The sequence below is a fragment of the Hemibagrus wyckioides genome, linkage group LG15 (genome assembly GCF_019097595.1).
Source record: "Hemibagrus wyckioides isolate EC202008001 linkage group LG15, SWU_Hwy_1.0, whole genome shotgun sequence".
Lineage (NCBI taxonomy): Eukaryota > Metazoa > Chordata > Actinopteri > Siluriformes > Bagridae > Hemibagrus > Hemibagrus wyckioides.
In genome coordinates, this window is record NC_080724.1 from 19,792,415 (window position 1) to 19,817,040 (window position 24,626).

At 43.5% G+C, this 24,626-nt stretch overlaps 1 protein-coding gene across 1 annotated transcript; it reads right to left on the reverse strand.

Annotated features, from left to right (window-relative positions):
• Positions 1-4,545: 4,545 nt before the first annotated feature.
• On the reverse strand, positions 4,546-24,114 carry bltp3a (bridge-like lipid transfer protein family member 3A). The gene is made up of 21 exons (XM_058409996.1): positions 23,888-24,114; positions 17,455-17,617; positions 17,189-17,227; positions 16,480-16,571; positions 16,198-16,387; positions 15,901-16,041; positions 15,509-15,664; positions 14,562-14,742; positions 13,133-13,219; positions 12,824-12,994; positions 12,629-12,729; positions 11,080-11,221; positions 10,395-10,588; positions 9,136-10,307; positions 8,852-9,006; positions 8,318-8,430; positions 7,988-8,135; positions 7,648-7,901; positions 7,290-7,398; positions 7,107-7,162; positions 4,546-6,976 (listed from the first exon to the last, which is right to left on the reverse strand). Exons 1-21 carry the CDS (start codon positions 23,929-23,931, stop codon positions 6,860-6,862), a joined length of 3,825 nt encoding a protein of 1,274 aa, XP_058265979.1. The 5' UTR covers positions 23,932-24,114; the 3' UTR covers positions 4,546-6,859.
• Positions 24,115-24,626: the final 512 nt, after the last annotated feature.

Genomic DNA, 24,626 nt, shown 5'->3' on the forward strand with positions numbered 1-24,626 from the left:
AAAATGCAACAGTAAATCAAAAATGCAACTAAAAGAAAAAATGTAACGAAAGATCAGAAAATGCAATGAATAGGGAAAAAAAATGCAGCAACCAAATAAGGAAACGTAACAAATTAAAAGTTTTACTGCAATTCAGAAAATGCAAAAACAACAGAAAATCAGAAAATCCAACAAAAAAGAAAAGAAAAATGCAGCAGCCAATTCAGGAAACGCAACGAACTGAAAATTATCGCGATTCAGAAAATGCAGCAAAAAGAAAAATGCAACAGAAAATAGTACAAAAAGAAAAGAAAAATGCAACAGAAAATAAAATAATGGCACAGAAAATGCAGCAAAAAGAAAAATGCAGCAGCCAATTCAGAAAATATAACAAACCAAAAATGACCACAATTCAGAAAATGCAAAAACAGAAATCTATAGAAAAAAATTATGCAAACATTTTACAAAGAAAACAAGAGCAAATCAGAAAATGCAACAAAAAGAAAATTGTAACAAACAAAAATGCAACAGAAAATCAGACAACGCAACAAAAAGAAAAGAAAAATGCAGCAGCCAATTCAGGAAATATAAACGAAATATTAGCCCAATTCAGAAAATGCACAAACAGAAATCTAAAAAATCAAGAGCAAATCAGAAAATGCAACAAAAACACAACAAAACGTCAGCAAGGTGAACAACAAACATGACGCACTGAAAAGCGACACCTTCTCTGCGTTGTTCTTCTGTTTCAGTGAAAAGACCATCAGCAGGTTACTGCAGGTCATCGAGGTAACATCAGCTCACATGAAAGAAGAAGCACAGACGCCATTTCTGATCTTTTAGTCAACTTTTATTTTTTTATTCTCCACATACAGTCATGGTTCACAGAACCAATCCCCCCACCCCTCAATCAGTAAATACCCCATGACGATATAAATATAAAATGATCTGAACACTGTTACAGGATCTGAGATCATGCGTGTGAGCATGTGATGAGTTGTAGTGTATTAACAAGAAATCAAGTACACCTGATGTCTCTGGGTCGTGTCCCATTTAGCCAAGAGACGTTCTAATCTCACTCATGGCCTTGTTCTAAGGGTGCTGTAACAATCCTGTTATTAATACACGTCTATAAGAGCCTTAAAAGTTAAATATTCAAGTCTGCTCCTGAGTCAAACTTCTACTTTCTACTTAATATAATCTTCTAAATCTTCTTTTTAGAAGTGTATGAACCTGCTGGTGTGACCTTAAGCATTGGGGGAAAAACTGGAATAGGGTCATTTTAGTGCTAAAATGAAAATAATAAATAAATACATAAATAAATAGCGAAAATATACAGACCCTTGCTTATGACATCGCTATTTAAAATAACAATAATGTGTGGCCATGACTTCATAATCACCGCTTCACTAGGGCTGGAAATTATAATAATAATAATAATAATAATAATAGTAATAATGATGGCAATAATTATCATTATTAATTATTTATTTATTTTTATTATTGTATAAAATTATTCATTATTATTCAAGAACAATAGAGATGTCAGTATTACCACATCATTTCTTTTATCTCATAATTCTAAATTACACAAGTGAGATGTTTACCGTCATAACTGGCCCTGTGCTCTGACCCTGTGCTCTGGCCCTGTGCTCTGGCCCTGTGCTCTGACCCTGTGCTCTTCCTAACAAGCTGGAAGATGCGAAGGAAATGATTTTGCTGTGCTGTAAGATATATGTGACAAAATAACGGCTTCTTTTTATCTTCTTGTGTTGCATTACAGAATTGTGGCCACACAGAATTATCTCATCTCGCACTGGCAAGTCAGGGTCACGCGTAATTATCTCATTTTCTCATGTTACAGTCACACCTTATCTCATTTTCTCACGTTACGGTCACAATTATCTCATTTTCTCATGTTACAGTCACACTTAATTATCTCGTTTTCTCATGTTACGACCACACTTAATTATCTTGTTTTTGTCTAGCGTCCACATTTATTTCTCACATTGTCTCCCTTTGCTATGCCTTAGCCACAAGTATCTCTTTTTGTCATGTTTCTGCCACACTTAATTATCTCGTTTTCTCATGTTATGGCAACACTTAATTATCTCATTCTCCCAGTGTTATAAGTTGTAGCTAGACCAAATTATCCCGTCTTTTCTTGTTACTGCTACACGTAACGATCCTGTTCTGTTGCATTACTGAGTCATGGCTTCGCTTCCTTAATTATCTCGTTACTAAGTAGCGTCCACATTTCATTCTCACGTTGTCTCTCGATGCCACAATTATCTCATTTACTCATTATATGGCCACACTTAATTATCTTGTCTTGCGCTAATGACTTGTGGCTTCATTATCTCATTTGCTCATGTTGCTAAGCAGTGTTCACGTTGATTTATCTCGTTCTCGTGTGTCAAGCTGTAGCTACACTTACTGAATGATCTCATTCTCAGTGTTAAGTGTGAACTGGACTTAAGTCATGGCCACGCATTATTTTTATTAAGTAGGGATGTTACCAGCAGAGAGGTGTTGAAATATGACTCAGGAACACACTGTCATTTTTAACTAGTCCATGTAATCAGGGGAGCAGCTATTTGTATGCCGTATCTATACAGTCAGCAGGACACGTCCTAAAATCCCCCCAAAAATAGGTGTTTAAATTAGGCATAGAGCGATAACTCGGTTATACAGCATACTGTAGGATGTTGAGCACACAATGTTTAATAATAACGTCATGTCCCCCGGCATTCCGTTTTGAAGGACGCTGCCTGGGTAGATAGCACCCGAGAAAAAGAAAGTCGCTCAGATTCTGCAGCATAAAGACAGCAGTCTTCACACCGTGTGCCTTTTGTTTTTTCAAACACAAATGCCCATTATATGAACACTTAATATCAGCACCTGCCGAGTACAATGCCCCTGGACACTCTGGACCGAGGAACAATGCCTGAGCAGCGTGTTAGCGGTTTGGGACAATGTTGGCAGAGTTGATCACAGACTTTGAGTACAGGAATCAAGTGTGCGTGCTGTATTCATTTGGGACGAGGCCACAGCGTCGGCGTATTCGCACCATCGTCGAGACAAAGTGAGCGCTTAGCAAACTCGACAGTTCATGACCTTGACTCTGATACACACAAAGAGACTACTCCTATATTTAAAAAAAAACTACAGAAGACTGAGTTGGGCTGCGTCCCAATCCAACACGATGGATCTTAAATAAAGCTCATGACACTGATATACACACGCTGATACATACACAGTATTGCGCTTGTGTAAAATATCAAGTATGATCATGCATAAAAAGGTTGACGTGAAAGAAAGAGCTGTTCGATATATATATTTTTTTTGCCTGTGTTTACAGGACACACAGCTTACACACTTACATATGGAAGACCGTTGACATTCTTACAGCTTTCCAGTTTGTTTTTTGTTGTTGAAAATGCTACACGTTTTACACTAAGGCTATGACGCTCTATAGGTGACGGTGTTCAGAACGAGAAATGAAATCGATCTAATGCTAATGTCATCACGGTATGACCTACGCTACAGTGTGAAACATCTTCTCCACTCCTCACAATTATAGAACAGAAATGATGTCTTCTGGCTTGTTTTTTTAATTGTTTCTCGCCTACCATGCAGAAGGCCCGGGTTCGATTACCAGCCAGTGCCCCAACCCCAGCCACTGGATGCAGTGCCGGGCCCAAGCCCGGATAAAATGGGAGGGTTGCTTCAGGAAGGGCATCTGGCGTAAAACCTGTGCCAAGTTGTTGTGTAGACCAGTTAGTCTGCTGTAGTGACCCCTCACACACGTAGGGAGCAGCCGAAAGATCAACAACATGATGTTGGTCTTGACTAAATCTAATCTAAATCTTGTGTTTTTCGCCTACAAAAAGTGTGAGGAGAAATAATTACTAGAAAACAGGCTATTCCTCACCAAGATGCCTGAAAGCCATCGACTAGGTGAACGAAAACCTGACAATGAAAAGACTGGACTCGATCTTGACTTATTAGACCTCATTAACATTCTCGACGTGATCTGGGCTTGACTAGAGTACTTGACGTCAGGCCTAATCAACTGTAACACAAACATGTCTGTTATAAGAGTCTCAGACTTTTGTGGTCATACAGATCAGCCAAAAAACTAAATAAATAAAGTCTGCTTCGATTTTCGGATTCGACAGTGTTTTACTTGTAACCGTGTCCTGATGTCTAACTGAAGATGTCATGGCAGTATTCCCAGTATAATTACTGTACACTGAAAATGAATAGGTTTTAGAGCAGGGCTGTCAAACGGACGACCCGCCTCGTTGTCCAGTGGACTGGAACTGAAAAAAAAAACCCAGTTATTCCACTACGAGGCAACGTAACACAATAAACTCTGACAAAATGTGCTAATGATAAATAATACTCAAAATAAACATAATGCATAAAAAAAGACTCTTTTTAAAAGAACTAATTTAGGAGTCTCACATGATGGGGGGGGGGGTCAAATACTTATGCAATAACTTATGTTTTATTTATTTATTTATTTTTTCCAGACTAAACAAATTTTAATTATTAATGGGCTATTTATTTATTTATTTATTTATTTTGCTGCCGATATGTTTAATCTGTTTGTGTGTTATTCTTAAATTACTATTAAAATATGATGTATCTACACCAATCAGGCATAACATTATGACAGGAAAGTGAATAAGACTGATGATCTCCTCATCATGGCACCTGTTAGTGGGTGGGATATATTAGGCAGCAAGTCAACATTTTGTCCTCAAAGTTGATGTTAGAAGCAGGAAAAATGATTGAAGGGCCAAATTGTGATGGCTAGACCACTGCATCAGAGCATCTCCAAAACTGCAGCTCTTGTGGGGTGTTCCCGGTCTGCAGTGGTCAGTATCTATCAAAAGTGGTCCAAGGAAGGAACAGTGGTGAACCGGTGACAGGATCATGATCGGCCAAGGCTCATTGATGCACGTGAGGAGCAAAGGCTGGCCCGTGTGATCCGATCCAACAGACGAGCTACTGTTGCTCAAACTGCAAAAGGGGGACCAACACAATATTAGGCAGGTGGTCATAATATTATGCTTGGTCAGTGTAGACATTAAGTAGATGTATATATTTTGGTCTGGTCCATTCAACACTGGACTGAGTGGACTGATGTGGGCCTCTTTAACATCCTGATTCGGAATATTTTCACTGGACTTTCCTTCACTACAATGTTAAGGACACTTGATACAGTGCAATAGTTTCCAGCGTCCTGGTTAAGCTCATGGGGTCACCTTGGGATAGATCTAACGTCTGTCTTTTGAGTGATTTAACAGATTTATAAGTAAGCGAATGAACACTATCGGAAATAATACCACGACACGGCTGAATTCTGAGGATGACGGTGAACAGAGCGCGTTCAAGCAGCAGCTCTGACAGTAGTTCCCACTGTAACATAAATATTAGTTTTATATTAATAACAGTATAGTTCTATCAGTACTGTTGATTATCGTGTCTGTAGCAACAGCGAATACAGAGCGACTGGCATGAGGGAGGAGCCACATAAATTACGACGGATAAAAAAACAATTCTTATTTAACGAAGCGAAACGTATCATCGTCGATAATGGTGAGGTTTTGTTTAACGTGTAAGGAAGGAGTCTCCAGTGTGAGCACTTTTGTAAGCGGTTGCTTAGTAACAAGAGTTTTTGTTTTTTTGGTGCAAGAGAAAATTGGCTACTGTAAAATAACGGATAACAGGAAGTAACTCTTCACGCTTCAGGGTGTGCCGTGATGGGAAAATAATCCTGGATGATATCGGCATTCCCACCATCCTGTCGCGGATTATCTTCCTATAACCACCTCACGTGTACACTTTAATTAATCTATGAGGCTGAATTGCAGAAACAATAAGTCTGCATTAACAATAAAGTAAACGTATTTACACAACACCACCTTAAATGACCCCCCGGTGCTGTAACATCACATCCCGGGCCACTCGTACCCCAAATCCCAACACACGCCTTAACACCTAAACAGCTAAAGGTAGAGAGAGTGGAGCATGCAGGTCAACACCAACACCTCGCGCCTCACATTTTCAGGTTTGTGCAAATCAAGTTTTAAAAAATGAGAGCTTAGAACTAGCCTCACACACACTTCCAGTACCAAAACATTATTTTAAAAAAATACTAAAAAATAAAGCATGCATGCACCGATTACTGATACACTGTGATATTAATCACACACACACACACAACAGCACTACTGTGCTTCATCTAGCATTTACGGTTGTGTTCTTATTAGCACTTTTTACAAAACCCTCTGCACTATTAGGGGAAAAAAATTGTTGGATGTATGTGTAAAAAATTGTGAATGTTAGTTTGATTTGATGAACTGTGTTAAAAGGTTGAGAAATATATTATGGATTTTTTTTTAAATTGGCACATGCAATGAAAGTATGTTGGTTTGACTGTGTGTGTGTGTGTGTGTGTGAGACACGAATCCCTAAAACTTAAATCAAACATATGACTAATGTAACACATGCACACACACACTTGAAATAAAACTGAGGTCCAGTGCTGCGTCTTCACCTCTAACACTTCCGATAAACACACACACACACACACACACACACTGCAGTGATGCATCTCATTAGCAGCCTAACACTAACTGTACCGGTCAATTTACAACAAAGTAAAAGAAAATTCATATAAAATAAAAAGCATTAATACTGTACCGGTCACTAAGTAACAGGAAGTAAACACGTAACAAGCTCTTCATGGCACCTGGTTGTCAACAGGACAGGAACAGGACACTGATAACGATCTTTCCTTACACACACACATTTTGTTCTCTAATGAGGCCATGACTTATGACCTGTGCCCAGTAGTGGTGTGAGGTCATAGCGTGAAGGACGGGTCGTATTTGTGGATTTCTTGTAAGAGACGTTCTCGGTCGGAGATGGCAGCGGAGAGGGTGGAGTGAACGTCAGCAAGCTCGGACTGTAGGGACTGGATCTGAAAACACACACACACACACACACACACACACAATTGAAGAAAAAAATAGAGTTGTTTAGCAAAAGAGATACACGGGTCATTCAGTCAAACAGTTCCAGTGTATGTGTGTGTGTGTGTGTGTGTGTACCTTGTCGTCTCCTTCAGGTCGACAACAGGCTTTGTTTCCTGATTGGCTGGCAGTGGCTGAAAGAGGAAAGTAGACGGATATCAATAAAGCTCGCACACTCTCTCATACACACACATACACTCTCTCTCTGTTTCTCTCCCTCACACACACACACACACACACACACACAGAGAGTATACCCACGTCTGACTATAAGCACTGCATCGTCCAGCCGCTCCAGAACTACACCATCTAGGACAAAGGAGACAGGAACAGGCTGGGGGGCAGTGGGATACACACGGGGGCTGTCATCCTGAAACACACACACACACACTGTTAGCGTTCCCAAGTCCATCCATTTATTTTCTGTCTCATCTTTCTATATTTTCTGGCTGATTAGTGTGCTAACTAGTTAGCACGACATAACAACAAGGTCTCATTTTACTAAACCACTTTTCTTTTACACTTCAGCATCCATGTTTCCTTGTTGCCTAGCAACAGTATAATCCCGCCTGTACCACTTAGGCGTTTCCTTAAATTTCCAACAGTTCTGCCGTCTCACCTTGAGCGTGATGCGGGTGTTGTGTACGGTGATTCTGATTGGCTGGCCGTCCGAGTTCAGCTCGTCCTCCATGAACGGACCGAGTGTGTTTATTGTTGAGGTGAGGAGCTCGGCCTCGCACCCACGCACACACACCTCTATGAAACCGGTACTCTCTGCCATACAGCAGTGACGCCCCGCCCTTGGCCCCGCCTCCACCCTGACACACACCACTGGGGGGCGGGACATGGGGGACACTGGTGGAGAGGAAGCACCTGTAGAGGAGAGAGAGGAGATTGCTCTGATTCTGGGTTAGGGTTATGTATCTCTTCATGTCTTGATGCATGTCAGTGTGTCTCACCGTGTGTGAGTGTTTGCAGATCCACCACTCGCTGGTTTCCAAGCTGCTTTGGACTAACAGACTGAACCTCCATCGCTACCACTGTGTCCTGCTCATGGAGCTCCACGAGGGAGCGAACAGCACGCAGAGACAGCATCATCACACACACCTGACGGAGAGAAAGACAGCTGCTGTTGTGATGTTACATCTTAAAGTGTTTAACTGAACTGAAGCTCCGCCCCTGAGACGTGGCATTTGGTAAAAATATATAAAATATAATCACAATTGGTTTCCTAAAATCATTCAGTTAAATGTGCATGAGCTGTGTGTGTGTGTGTGTGTGTGTCTCACCATATCCTGTGACATGTCCTCAGTGCTGTGAGACAGAGAGCTGCTCAGATCAGCTGATGATCCTCCGTCTGTCCTCACAGAGTGGACGGGAGTGCCGTTAGGACGAGCGGACTCTGAGTGAAAGACAGAGAAAGAATAGAAAGAGACAGAAAACAGAGTGAGACAGAGAAATAGTGAGGCAGACAGACATGCAGAGAGAGACAGATAGAAGAATGGACAGACACATGCAAAGAGAGTCAGAGATAGAGAGAGAGAGAGAGAGAGACAGACAGACAGACAGATGGACAGACAGAGACACATGCAAATAGAGTCAGAGTCAGAGAGTCAGAGAAAGAGAGAGAGAGAGAGACACAGATAGAAGGACAGACAGAGAGAGTCAGACAGAGAGACAGAGAGAAAGGGGAAGAAAAAGAGAGAGAAAGAGACGGGCAAACAAAAACAGTTATGCAGAGAAAGAAAGGCACACAGACAGACAGATAGAGAGGTGCGATAGTGAGTGATGACCAAGATGTAGCTGAGGTGATGATGTCATACCTGAGTCTGTGAGGATGATGAAGTTTTCACTGGTGTCGCTGTCCAGTGAGAGGCCATCGTCAGTCATGCTGGCGTCCATGACCACACTGTCGCAGGAATTCTGGGAAAGCGAGTGTTTGAGGGGTGGGAGACGCAGGGCTGAGTCGTCTGGTTCTCTGCGAGCACACACACACACACGCACACACACACACAAGAGTAACAAATATTAATACTGCAATCTCATTTCTCTCAACTCTTGTACTATTTTATTGTCTGTATATTAAATATCTAACAGCTACACGCACTTGCTCTGAGTGCTGAATATTTTGCTCATGGCAGAGCCACGGCTCAGTATGTTGAAAGCGTCTTTAGTGATGGACAGCGCCCCCTTGGTGAGGTCCAGGGAAGCGCTGAGAGCGTCTTTAGTGACGTCTTTGGTCACGCTGAGCGCGTTGGACAGTTCCCCCTCCAGGCTGACCATGGAAGTGTTCTGATTCTGCACTGTAGCTGGAGACAGCGGCGGTGAGACGACTGATGCTGTGACCTGTGAATCGCCTCCCTGACTGTTGCCTTCATCCAATCCTTCTTCAACAGCCTCGCACGCCTCCTCTACAGGCCCCTCCCCTGCTCCATCACACTCCTCCTCCTCCTGCTCCAATGCTTTTTCAGTGCTTCCCACAATCCCGCTGTCTGGGCGCGATGGCGAGAGATCAGAGTCCGTCAGGCTTTGCGTGTCCGTTTCCTCTGGTGCTTCTTCTTCTTCCGTTTTCCCGACGATGGGCGGAAGGAGCAAACCGAGCTCCAGCGCCTCTAACAGGAGTGATACACACACTGAGGGTGGAGCTGGCATTTTAGTCTTTGCACTCGGAAAGCGATTGAGGTCGGAGGCTAACCTAGCGAGGTAATCCTTCATCCGGAGAAGAGCGACATATTGATAATGACTGAGCCACATTCGGATTGGAGTGATTGTTTGAACCAGGAAGTGGATGGATGCTGACGGGGTGTCGTGATTGGACGGTTCTGAGGTCCCGTTTTCTGCATTTGTAAACGATCCGTCCTGACTTAACGACTTTGTTAAAGCTTGCGGGCGACACATCCATACACACGCAGCGAACGGCTCCATGAACGGCGGTGCTTTGCCTCCTCGCCGGGCGCCCTCAAAAGACCCTGCTGCTCTGGACAGGCTGAGACTCCAGACGTCCCGTGAAGAAGAACGTGAAAGTGAGAGCAAGGGATCGGACTTTAGAAAAGCTGCAGGGAGAGGGTGCAAGGTGTTCTGGTCACGAGGAAAAGGAGAGCTCGATGAGGGTCGGAAAAAAGGCTGAGAGGAAAAAGAAGAGAAGGTGGACTCGAGATCGGAGAACGACGAGTGAGGAGAGTGAGGGGTGTTGCTCACAAATGCCTGAGACAGAGTGAAACCCAGAGCCTGTGGACGATCAGGATGATCCAAGATGGACGAGTCCAGAGGAACAATCAGCTAAAAAAAAAAAATACAACAATCAGCAAGACAGGAAGAATTACAACAAGCACAACTTTGATATTTCACAGGAATTCATGACCCTACCTTCAGGTGAGTAGCGTCCACTCTGACATCCACATGTTCGTCACTCTTGCTGCTGTCCTGAAGGTGATAAAAGGCCTTCACCTGCTCCAGAGTCGTCAGCAAGCCACGACAAAACGCATACATCCACAACACGCTCGCAGCGTCAACACACAGCTGCAGACCGTTCAGCTGACCGTACAGATTAGAGCAGGGCACTGCAGACAGACATGACAGAGAGAGAGGGAGAGAGAGTGAGAGAGATGCTAGCCTGTTTACCAGAAAACTCACTTATTCATTATATAATTTTGACCTTAATAGCGCTAATTAGGTTGTTAACCTGTTTACTCCAGCAATAATTTGTTGGTTTGCTTGTTTACCATTGACCTAAATTGTTGGTCAAGCGGTCTACTATAGCGCTGACCTGTTGTTTTGTCTCTTTAATATAGCAATCATTTGTTCTTAAGCCTGTTTTTCTTTGGTTAGTTAGCCTGCCTACTACAGTGCTAGTTAGCTGGTTAGCCTGTTTCCCATGGTAGTTTGTTGGTTAGCTTGTTGAGCCAATTTGTTAGCTAGGCCATCTACTATAGCTCTAGTTGTTTAGCCTAATTACTGTAGTCTGATTAGCATCTGTTTTAGCATCAGGAAACACTGTAAATATACTTAAATAATTAAATACTGCAAATAAAATGGCAGTAAAAAGAGGTACCAGGTCCTCTGGCGCTGTGAGGGACGTAATATTCAGTAAACTGCAGGTGGATCGCAGGCGTGTTCTCCGCCATGTTCGGCACTTTGCGGTTACATGATAAAAGCGACTGGGTTTTCTTGCTGTGACGCCCCCCGGTGGACACCTGAGACAGGGAGACAGAGACATGGAGACAGTGAGTCACTCTCTGAGGTTCTTCATTTAGTTCTTCTTTAGAAAAACTTTGGAAATTTCCTGACATTTAAGCATCTGTGTGCATGTGTGTGTGTGTGTGTGTGTGTGTGTGTGTGTGTGTGTAAAAAACACCTGTGATGTCATCACATACACTGGTGTGTGGAAGAGAGGAACAAAGAGAGAGGGAGAGGGAGAGAGAGAGAGAGAGTGCTAAAAGTTGGAAATAAGCCCTATTTATGATTAGTAGTAATTCCCTCGCTCATTTTTGTCTTTCTGTTCGTACTTTTCTCGCCCTGTTAATCATCCCTCCATCTTCCCTGTGACCACAAACTCTTTCACTTCCCTGTTCTGTTTGTGTTACTGTGACACATTCGGTCACCTGAGAAGAGACAGATGGAGGAGACAAACAACCAAAACTGACAGATAAATTGGTTGAGAGTGACAGACAGACAAGGAAGTACACTGCAAGTCAGGTAGACCAAAACTATCCAAAACTGGCTAGAATTACAGCGATCAGCCATAACATTATGACCACATGGCTAATATTGTGCTGGTCCCCCTTTTACTGCTAAAACGGGCCTGAACCGTTGAGGCACGGACTCCACTAGATCTCTGAAGGTGTGCTGTGGTATCTGGCACCAAGATGTGAGCAGCAGATCATTTAAGTCCTCTAAGTTGTGAGGTGGGGCCTCCATGTTTGTCCAGCACATCCCATAGATGCTCGACTGGATTGAGATCTGAGGAATTTGGAGGCTGAGTCAACACCTCAAACTGGTTGTTGTGGTCATCAAACCATTCCTGAACCATTTCTGCTTTGTGGCACAGTGCATTATCCTGCTGAAAGAGTCCACAGCCAACAGGGAATACCGTTTCCATGAAAGGGTGTACATGGTCTGTGACAATGCTTAGGTAGGTGGTACGTGTCAAAGTAACAACCACATGGATGGCAGGACCCAAGGATTCCCAGCAGAACATTGACCAAAGCATGACACTGCCTCCACTGGCTCGTCTTCTTCCCATAGCGCATTCTGGTGCTATGTGTTCCCCAGGTAAGTGACAAACACACACACACACACACACACACACGGCAAGCCATGTGATGTAAAAGAAAATGTGATTCATCAGACCAGGCTTTAACGACAAAATGTTCACTTGCTGCCTAATATATCCCACCCACTAACAGGTGCCATGATGAGGAGATCATCAGTCTTATTCACGTAACCTGTGAGTGGTCATAATGTTATGGCTGATCAGTGTACACTGTAATATTATTATTGTGAGAAATCATACTGAACCCTAATGGGGCGGGGCTACAAATCCTAAACACATTTTTTAACGAATCCTATGACTGTGTGATAGTGTGTGTGCTATTAGAAACCTGATGGATGTCCAGATCGTCCACACGGATCACCATGCAGCTGGAGCGGAGTTTCTTCAAAGCCAAACTTTGATCAGCGTTTGTTACAGACTCTCCGTTACCTAATAGGCATAAAATAACTCAAATAAATCAGTTCACTAAAACATCACACAAGTTAGATTTCCCAGAGATATTTCTCAGTTCTGTCTTTCTCACCGTGTATTTTTTTGGCTGGAGACTGCGTGTTGGGCTCACGAGGTTCTGATGGAGGTTGAGGAAATCCTGAGCTCTCCAGTTTCTTCTGAAAATCCTGGAGTAGTTTGGATGCCCACTGAGTGCGAGAGTCCAAGGCACTGCAGTAACGCTCCCAATGTCGACAACCATCGCCTACACACACACACACAAATAACTTCTCTGTCAGAAATTATTATACTTTATACATAAGATCAACAGCACATTCCAATGTGTCTTCAGTATGCATCTATAGACTATTAAGCTGAATAAAATGTTCCTGTATACACTCACTTGGTCTGTGGAAAGGGTAATAATCGAAGCCCAGTTTACGAAAGGTCAGCTGCATTGCACCCTGGGAGCCTGGAATAGGTGGTTCATCTATAGAAGAAAGGTCAAAAGGTCAAATCGTAAGGTTTTAGCCTTAATGTCTGGGATATCAGTAGCCTCCATTAAATTCTATTTATTCAGTTTGGACTGGATAAAACATGTAGGACAGGCAGTTAGGGAAGGTAAAATCCACGTGTGTTGTAATTAGACCAGGCAAATTAGTACATGTAAGTAAATCAGTAATAAAATGTAAAAAAATAATAATATTACTAAACTGTTCTGAGGTGAGGTAAATGAAGCTGTCTCTGTTGAGGTGAGGTAAATTCGGCCATGTGTGTTAAGTATGGTACTGTGGCCAGGTGTGTTGAGGTGAGGTAAATTCGGCCATGTGTGTTAAGTATGGTACTGTGGCCAGGTGTGTTGAGGTGAGGTAAATTCGGCCATGTGTGTTAAGTATGGTACTGTGGCCAGGTGTGTTGAGGTGAGGTAAATGAGGCCAATGAGGCCATGTGTGTTGAGGTGAGGTAAATGAGGCCATGTGTGTTGAGGTGAGGTAAATGAGGCCATGTTTGTTGAAGTGATGTAAATCAGGCCAGGTGTGTTGAGGTGAGGTAAATGAGGCCATGTGTGTTGAGGTGAGGTAAATGAGGCCATGTGTGTTGAGGTGAGGTAAATGAGGCCATGTGTGTTGAGGTGAGGTAAATGAGGCCATGTGTGTTGAGGTGAGGTAAATGAGGCCATGTGTGTTGAGGTGAGGTAAATGAGGCCATGTGTGTTAAGGTGAGGTAAATGAGGCCATGTGTGTTAAGGTGAGGTAAATGAGGCCAAGGTGTGTTGGGCTGAGGTAAATAAGGCCATGTGTGTTGAGGTGAGGTAAATGAGGCCATGTGTGTTGAAGTGATATAAATGAGGCCATGTGTGTTGAGGTGAGGTAGATGAGGCCATGTGTGTTGAGGTGAGGTAGATGAGGCCATTTGTGGAAGTGAGGAAATGAGGCCAAGGTGTGTTGGGGTGAGGTAAATAAGGCTCATGTGTGTTGAGGTGAGGTAGATGAGGCCATTTGTGGAAGTGAGGAAATGAGGCCAAGGTATGTTGGGGTGAGGTAAATAAGGCTCATGTGTGTTGAGGTGAGGTAAATAAGGCTCATGTGTGTTGAGGTGTGGTAAATAAGGCTCATGTGTGGTCGGGTAGTAAGGCCAGGTGTGTTAAAGTGATGTATGAGGTAAATGAGGACAGGTATACTGAGGTATATTGAGTTGAGCTAAATGATGCCATACGTGGAGGGGTGAGGTAGTAAGGCCATGTTTGTTGAGGTAAGTTAAATGACGTAATGTGGGATGGGATGAGCTAAACGAGGCCAGATGTTTAAGTGTAGTGAGGAGAGGTAACCGACCTGTTTCTGATGATGAGCTGTCGTTGCAGATGTGCAGGTCAAGGCGAGAAATAAACGTGTGATACGACGACTCTTTCACATCATACAGGTCGAAATACTCTGCTAACGTGTTGGGCGTGGCCACAGGGGCTGGGTGTGGCTCTGGCCATGGTGGACGCGGTCCAGGAGAGGTGGGGACTGTCTGAAACCCAATTTATAGAAATATTTTAAAACAACTGCTTGCTTTTTCTGAACTGAGGGGGTGGATGTGAAGATTTGTAGCTTTCTTTAATGGATATTTCAGAACAAATAACTTTTCTGAAACCAAATATACCCCAGCTCCAATAAATACACCCCAGCTCCAATAAATACACCCCAGCTCCAATAAATACACCCCAGCTTCAATAAATACACCCCAGCTACAATAAATACACCCCAGCTACAATAAATACACCCCAGCTTCAATAAATACACCCCAGCTTCAATAAATACACCCCAGCTCCAATAAATACACCCCAGCTCCAATAAATACACCCCAGCTCCAATAAATACACCCCAGCTCCAATAAATACACCCCAGCTACAATAAATACACCCCAGCTACAATAAATACACCCCAGCTTCAATAAATACACCCCAGCTTCAATAAATACACCCCAGCTACAATAAATACACCCCAGCTTCAATAAATACACCCCAGCTTCAATAAATACACCCCAGCTTCAATAAATACACCCCAGCTTCAATAAATACACCCCAGCTACAATAAATACACCCCAGCTTCAATAAATACACCCCAGCTACAATAAATACACCCCAGCTACAATAAATACACCCCAGCTACAATAAATACACCCCAGCTACAATAAATACACCCCAGCAGGTGTAAGGAACGATAATGGCAAAAAAAAGGTGAGACTGGGGAAATGTCTGAGTATTAATAGCCTGAGATGAAGAACCTAATCCTACCTCCATGCTTTTCCTCTGCTGTGCGGATTTCTCCATGGCCTCGCTCAGAGATTTAGCGTAATGGATGACGGCTTTAAGCTGTGAGTCGGTCAAAACCCACAGCAGGTCATCCAGGATGAAGAGCAGCTTTGATGCCAGAACATTACAGTCCTTCACCTGTCAGTAATAATAATAATAAAAACTGTAATTGGTTTATTTCTATTAGTACTACCTTTAATTTGTACAATCTAGCTCACTGTGCTAGATAGATAGATAGATAGATAGATAGATAGATAGATAGATAGATAGATAGATAGATAGATAGATAGATAGATAGATAGATAGATAGATAGATAGATAGATAGATAGATAGATAGATAGATAGATAGATAATTGCTATTCTATGATATTACCCTGCGTTTAAGGGCGATCCGGATGCGCCCCTGGTTGGTAATGAGGCGTAGCGGTGTGTTCCCCAAATCCTGTTCCTGGCTCTCTATAGCATCTGCTTCGATACGTAAACTCTGCCAGTTAATTTCTTTAAAGGTCAGCACCTGCAATATACACACACAGCACATATAGTTAGTCTTTTGTGTGTGTGTGTGTGTGTAATGTTTAGATGTACATATTTCACTCTGTTAGCAAACTCAAACTCATATAAGTGCCCTAGAAAGCTGGTGATGTGATCGCATCCAGAATGTGTGTGTTACCTCTCCTCTCTTAGGGTGTGTGATTCGTGTATATCGGAGGTCACTCTTCTGCCACTTAGGGTTCAGACTGAAGCCCTGAAGCTGCCAGAGTTCGAAGGAGGCGTGAAACGCTTTGGACTTCACTTTAATAACGATGGAGTTAATGATGACTGACATGCCTTCCACAACCTTTTCTGCAAAGCCGTACTCACTACACACACACACACACACAGTTACTTATACCCATTATGCAGGATATATTTATTAAGCAGAAAAAAAGTGAAGGGGGGGGTAATCTCTGACCTTTGACCTGCGGTGATGGCAATGGGGGAAGGACCATTAGGAGGGCGGGGCTCCTCACACGTCATCATCTCTACTTCCACCTTGTCAAGAAACTATAGTGAGAGAGGAGAGAGAAAGGTATTCATTTTCTATATGCTGATTTGTCTGTCTGCTTGTTTCTGTCTGCTTGTTTTTGCCTCTATCTGTCTGTTTCTATCTCTATCTCTTTGTTTGTGTCTTTCTGTTTCTGTCGCTTTGTTTGTGTCTGTCTGTTTCTATCTCTGTCTTTGTGTCTGTCTGTCTGTTTCTGTCTGTTTGTTTGATTCTGTCTCTGTCTGTTTCTGTCTGTCTGTTTGTTTCTTTCTCTGTCTGTCAGTTTGTCTGTCTGTTTGTGTCTGTCTGTCTGTTTATTTGTTTCTGTCCCTGTCTGTCTGTCTGTTTGTTTGTTTGTGTCCCTGTCTGTCTGTTTGTTTTGGTCTCTGTCTGACTGTCTGTCTGTTTGTTTCTGTCCCTGTCTGATTGTCTGATTCTCTGTCTGTCTGTGTCTGTCTGTCTGTCTGTCTGTCTATCTGCCCACCCAGAACAGAGAAGTGAAATATGCCACAATCAAGTGAAAAAGCAAGAGATGATCATCAGAGCGAGAAAAGGAGGAAGAGAGAGAGAGAGGGAGAGAAAGAGAGTGAGGAGTGAGGTATGAAAAATACAAATGAGAGAAAGGGAGATTTCCCACCAGGCATATGGGGCTCGTCTTTAATTTTGTCCACTGGATCTGGAGGACCATGAGAGATTGAGAGAGAGAGAGAGAGAGAGAGAGAGAGAGAGAGAGAAAGAGAGAGAGAGAGAGGGAGAGAGAGAATAGTGTTAGTGTGATATTAGACTTATTACTTAAAAAAGTCTCTAACTTTACATACAACAGTCCGTAAAAGAAAAAAAGTCTTTCTATCCTATTAAAATGTTCCCTCTCAACACCACACTGAAGTCCAGTGGAATTCTCACTCTGATGGCCGCTTTGTTGCAGTAGACACGGCTGATGGAGAGCCACGTGGGCAGATCCAGCATGTTCTGCAGAACCTCCTCATCCAGCTCCAGGTTGGAGAGCTGACCTTCTCCCTTCAGTGTGCTCAGGTTGATCTTATCTGGAGACAGGTTCTTCGTAAACCTGTAGGAAGGAAGGAAGGAAGGAAGGAAGGAAGGAAGGAAGGAAGGAAGGAAGGAAGGGAAAGGAAGGAAGGAAGGAAGGAAGGCAAACAGCCATTAGATCCTCCAGCATCACTGTAACACTTTGTTAGTAAAACCTCTTTATTGTGATTTGTTTGTTGAACTGATATTTTGGCTCCATTTCAGGACAGCAGTGCTGACCTCAGACCAGTGTCCAGCGTCTCATGTCTTAGAGTCACAGTCACAGTGTAGAGAGCAAGCAGTTTTTCTACAAATGCTGAAGTTGCACATTCAATCTTCTTCCTCCTTCATGGATGTGTGTATGAGACCAGAGCATTGATCATGGACAGACCAGAACACACACTTGCCGTGGCATTATTCAGTCCAAACACACCGTTTTCTATTCACCTCTGTTTTCCTGCCCTCTGCCTCACCCCCTCGTCTCAGCAACACCACAAAATCAGTGCCTCGCTGCCTTCCTCTCGAAATAGCTGACCTCTGGTACAGTTGGACAGAAGCTGAGAATCTCACAATCATGTGCACACACACACACTACATGTATCACCCAACTACATGCCCCTCCCACACACAAACATACCACATGTCCCTCCCACACACACCACATGCCCCTCCCACACACACACCACATATCCCTCTCTCACACACACACCACATGCCCCTCCCACACACACACAGTACATGTACTACCCAACCACATGCCCCTCCCACACACAAACACACCACATGTCCCTCCCACACACACCACATGTCCCTCCCTCTCACACACACCACATGTCCCTCCCTCTCACACACACCACATGTCCCTCCCTCTCACACACACCACATGTCCCTCCCTCTCACACACACCACATGTCCCTCCCTCTCACACACACCACATGCCAATCCCAACCACCCACACCACATATCCCTCCCACACCCACACCACATATCCCTCCCACACCCACACCACATATCCCTCCCACACACACACCACATATCTCTCCCACACACACACCACATGCCCCTCCCACACACACACCACATGCCCCTCCCACACACACACCACATGCCCCTCCCACACACTACCCACATGTCCCTCTCACACACACCACATGCCAAACCCACCCACCCACCCACACATGCCCCTCCCACACATGCCCCTCCCACACACACCACATGTCCCTCCCACACACACCACATGCCCCTCCCACATACACCACATGCCCCTCCCACACACACCACATGCCCCTCCCACATACACCACATGAAAATCCCACCTACCCACACACACGCTCCTCCCATATACACCCCACATGTCCATCCCACCCACCAACCCACGCCCCTCCCACACACACACACCACATGTCCCCCCCCACACACACCACTTGCCCCCCCATACGCCACATGCACCTCTCACATGCATCACATGCCCCTCCCACATGCATCACATGCCCCTCCCACATGCATCACATGCCCCTCCCACAAACACCCCCACATGTCCCTCCCACACACGCACACCAGATGCCCCTCCCACACACACACACCACATGCCTCTCCCACACCCCCCTAGAAACACCAACACACACACACACACATTTCATTTCTGCTCTCTGTGCGCCCTTGTGAACACATCACACACGTGAACAATCATATGAGATTGTTCCACACCTGCTGAAGCGAACAGAGACCTCGGTTTCTTTCACACGCTCAACATCTGCTCACTAACTCTCCTCCCGAAATAACTGAACACAGCAAACTTTAAACATACACACACACACATACACACACACACACCGTACAATTACACAACTGTTGCTATGGTTACACTGGAGCACAGAGGGCTTGTTGCATTTTAATAAGCTCTGGTTGCAGAAATCTTTACACAGTCTCAGTGTTGATTTAGATTCATAATTGACCAGATTGTGAGAAACTCAGGGGAATGCTGTTACAGGAAAATCATCTACGATGGAGTGTTTATAAACATGACACGAAGTCTAGCTTTTTAGTACTATTCTAACATCGTAATATGTCAACAATTTGATTTTGAAATTGGATTAATGAATGTCATGTCACGCTTTGTTAATCCTTTACAGTTTCTTCCACAATATGACAGGTTTCTCTTACATTACAGTAGCTGGAAACTTTCCTCCCCTTCGCCTGCCTCTCTTTTTTTTTCTTTGGGGAAAGCATAAACAAACAAACAAACAAACAAACATCTTATCTGATGAAACAAATCCACAAACTAATCCATCCTGAAGACTTTCCTGTGCTACTTACAAGCAATTCCTTCCACAATTGCTTAAAAAAATTCAGGATATCAGCAACTGTGTGTCTCCGAGTAGGCGTTTTTTTTTTTTTTTTTTTTACAGAAAATGAATCAACACCTCCTGACCAATCAGAATCGAGAATTCAAAGCACAGTGCTCCATGAAACCATGATGTGGAGGTGAAGGTTGGGGTGGAAGAACTGGAGTGTCCTGCACTGAGCCCTGACACAGACTGGGCTGAACTGAACTGAGCCCTGACCCCACTGGGATGAACTGGAACACCGGCTGAACCCCAGACCTCCTCACTCTTATGGGTGGAATTTATGGAAAATGTAAAAAGTTCACGCTACAGTGATATTATATCATGAAAGTATGACATGTAAGTAGAAGCATGCAATGGTGATTTCCTCATCTCAAACTATTTATTGAAACAAAAGCCAACAACAGTGGAGGGTATACCACAACAAAAAATGTCAGTGTCTCAATAATTTGTCATGTGCCCTTGACCATCAATTACAGCTTGACAACAACGTCTCATGCTCATTGTCTGCTGAGGCATGGCATTCCACTCTTCTTGAAGGGCGGCCCTCAGGTCATTGAGGTTCTGGGGTGCAGGGCTACGAGCCTCTACACAGCGACTCGGCTGATCCTATAGGTTTTCTATGGGATTCAGGTCTGGAGAAAGTGCAGGCCACTCCATTTGAGGTACCCCAGCCTCCAGCAGCCGTTCCCTAATGATGCGACCTCGATGAGCTGGAGCATTGTCGTCCATGAAGATGAAATTAGGCCTGTGTTGTTCATGCAGGGGCACAATGACTGGATTAATGATGTTATTCAGGTAGTATTGGCTTGTCACTGTACCATTCACAAGATGTAGGGCAGTTCTGTATTGAGTAGACACACCTGTCCAGACTGTAACACCACCACAACAGTGACTGATGCATAGCGCTCTCCTTGACGTCTCCAACATCGTTGGCGGCCATCATTTCTGCTCAGCGTGAATCGACTTTCATCAGAGAACAGCACTGAGGCCCACTGGTCCCTCGTCCAGCGTAAATGCTCCTTGGCCCGACGCCTGTGCCTGGTGGTGTGGTCAGGTACTCTTGCAGGTCGTCTACCACGCAGACCACGCTGATGTAAACGATTTCAAATGGTCTGACGTAACACTTGGGTTCCTCTCACCTCCCTTAAATGTGCCTGGAGTTGAGTGGCATTCATCATCCGGTTCCGCAGAGCACTGTTCACAATGAAGCGGTCATCAACGTGGGATGTGGCCAAAGGACGTCCACTTCTATGCCTTTCTGTGACTCTTCCAGTCTCTCTGTATCTCTGTCACAACCTGCTGATGACACTCTGTGACACTCTAAGCTCAGTGGCCACTTCCCTCTCAGAACATCCTGTTTGAAGCCTCGGAATGGTGAGGTACTGTTGGTCAATTGTTAGGCGTGGTCTTGGTCTCTTGATGTCAAAATGTGAACAGCATGATGAAGAGGACTGTTTAAATACCAATTCTAATTGAACCAGAAAATGTATTGGTCGATTCATGGATCAAACACCAGTTGTGAATTTTGCCGTTAAGCACCTTGTTAGAGAACAGCAAGTTATGCAAAAAGTACTGAAACACTGAACAGTTGGACATGTGCATTCAAAAGTGTAGAGAAGCTCAAATTAAGTTCACCTGGAAAGGTTATAGTGCATTTTAGGTGCATCCTGAAATTTCACCCGAAAGCCGAATATCCTTAACTTTTTGTGAGTAATGTACGTGTGGGGATAATAAAGGCTTCATGCCCTCAGTTCAGTTCATATTATTGCATATCCCAGCTGAGGAAGTTTGGGGTCACCCACATGTAGTAGCTTAGTGGTTAAGGTGTTGGGCTACTGATTGGAAGGCTGTGAGTTCGAATCCCAGGTCCACTAAGCTGCCATTGCTGGGCCCCTGAGCAAGGACCTTAACCATCAAGTGCACGGGGCAGTTATGATACATCGTTACATCACCCCTGGCTTTGCTCAATTACCCAGGAGCTTGAACTGGGGTTGGACCAGACCCTTAACCACTGCCCCTAAGCTCATGTGATGGTGAGGGGTGCCCAAACTTTTAGCTATGTAATTCTAATTCAGAATTTATTTCTTCTCATCATGCTCGATTCTTTCTCTTTCACAGACGGAGCGCTGATGTAGTTGAAAGCCGTGAGATTAGCATTTCCCCTCGCGCTCAGCGTGTGTGCGGCTAAACAGACACTCAGTGGGTGAAGAAGCACATGCTCTGGTGCGGAATCGCGGCCCAGTCGCTGCCAAATGTCTGTTCCGCCGTCTTTATCTGAGATCCTGCGACACTGGACCGAGGAAACGTGAGAAAAAACGTATTACACTACATGACTAAAGACTGCTTCAAGGAACTCTTCTTCATTAACCTCGTTGAATATGTTGGTATCGATATCTCTGATGAGGCTCTGGTGTCATCGTTACGCTCATCTTTCCTCACTCTCCAGAGATGTTTAACGTCATATTAACGTGAACTCCGACGTGAAAGTAGTGTCTCCTTCGGGGAAATACTGGACTGAAAAAATCCCAGGATGCAATGCGGTTATGTGATGTTGAGCTACAGAGAGACGACAGACTGGTCTGTTACTGGACAATAATCCACACCTGGTTTTAGTGGTATGAAGCTAGAATGATAGAGAGACAACTTAGTTCCTGCTCTCACTTAGTCTCTCTCTCTCTGAAACTCCACTTATTCTCTCCCTCTATCTCTCTCTCTCTCTTTCTGAAACCCTGTTATTCTTTCCTTCACTCCCCTTCTTCATCTCTCCATCACTCACTTTCACTCTCTGTCTCCTATTTCTCTTTCTCTCTCTCTAAAACCCCCTCATTATCTCTCTCTTTCTCTCTCCCTCTCTCTTTCTCTAAAACCCCCTCACTATCTCTCTCTTTCTCTCTCTCCTCTCTCTCTCACTATCTCTCTTTCTCTCTCCCCACTCTCGGTCTCTCTCTCCAATCCCTCTCACTTTCTCTTTCTTTCTCTCTCTCTCTCTCTCTCTCCAAAATCCCCTCACTATCTCTCTCACTCTCCAAAACTCTCTCTCTCTCTCTCTCTCTCTCTCTCACACACACACACACTCTCGAAAACCCCCTCACTCAAAAACCCTCTCTCTCTCCCCCTTTCACTTTTCTCTCACTCTGAAACACCCTCTCACTTTCTCTTTCTTTCTCTCTCACGCGGTCTCTTTCCTCTATCTCCCCCCCTTTTACCTCTCTCTCTCTCACTCACTCTCTGAAAACCCCCTCACGCCCTCTGCCTCTCCCTAACTGGGAAACTTTCCGAGTGCTCTACATCAGAGACCGCATCCATGAACGTCAGACAGACGTCTCCTAACAAAGCTGTAAGCACATCTTGCTTTACTTTGTTCTTTTGTATTTGTTTTATTATTAGCCTTATATCAGGGTGGAGTGCTCACCCAGTCACCCAGTACGAGCTGCTGCTACGGAAACAATAACATTACAACTGGCACTTTAGGCCATTAATATTAACTCAGTTTCCGTATAACATCTGGAACAGCTGTATAGGCAGCATAACAGTGTGTGCCCCCCCTCCCCCGTGACGTCAGAGGGGGAAACCAACCCTTACCTTCTCACTACACATCATTAACTACCAAATTATCACCAGGATCACTTAAACACATCATAAATATTTCAGTATGAACATTTTCCCATAGGTTTCAGGATGAATTTAAATGCAGTCTGAATCACGACAAAGCTGTATGATTTCCGCAAGAGGGTGAAATTTTTACTGCCTTTATAAGAATGACAGATGAACTCAAGCTAATCAAAGACTCTGGGACAAAAATTAATAAATAAGTAAAATAAAATAAAATAAAACATTATATTTAAAAATATTCTCCCAGCTCCGAGCTTGAGATGCTTATGATAAAAGAGACTCATGTTTAATTCTCCAGCGTTCACTCCTTATTAAAACCCCTGACCGCAGCTTGGCCATTTTTACCTTACCTGGATAAATGTTTCAGGATTTGTTTTTTAATAATTCCAGCCATCTTTCTTGAGTTCCAGCCCGAAATCCAGATCAAGCTGTCCACATTTACTGCCTCCTGCCTTTAATTCGCATATTCCGGCTAAGTGGCTAAGCTAGGCTACGCTAATCTATTGCCCAGCATCTTTAGAACTGTTCACAAAACGGGTCACGGCGCCGCGGTGTGACACGAAAATCTGTTACAGAGAGAGAACTGGGTACCCGGAAATGCCGGAAACCGCGCGTGCGCGTGAAGCGATATTATATTTGTTTGCGTTTTTTATTTATTTTATTTCACTTTTATTTTAAAGTTCACAATCTAAATGTTTTCCATATAACACATTTTCAAAGAAAAGGCCAGCTTTTACTCGGTATTTAAACACCTATAGAGTTTGTGCATCAAAAAAATAATATAATATAATATAATATAATATAATATAATATAATATAATATAATATAATATAATATAATATAATATAATATAATATAATAAAAGCATCGTTTTCTTCTTTAATAAAGCTGCTTAAAATGGTATGGACATTTGTTATTTAATTTGGTTGTGAAAGCCATTTATTTATTTATTAAATAAATTTTGTTTGTGAAAGCCATTTATTTACTTACTTACTTACTTACTTACTTATTTATTTATTTATTTATTTAATACATTTCGTTTATGAAAACCATTTATTTATTAATTAAATAAATAAATAGATACATAA

Bases quoted from the DNA above. Each gene is read 5' to 3' on its own strand.
- bltp3a (XM_058409996.1), bottom strand. From the start codon at position 23,931: ATGGCTGGAATTATTAAAAAACAAATCCTGAAACATTTATCCAG. The intron at 15,665-15,900 runs GTAATATCATAG...TATTACTGACAG, and splicing joins GGATCGCCCTTAAACGCAGG to GTGAAGGACTGTAATGTTCT. The intron at 12,995-13,132 runs GTGAGTGTATAC...GTGTGTGTGTAG, and splicing joins TTACCCTTTCCACAGACCAA to GCGATGGTTGTCGACATTGG.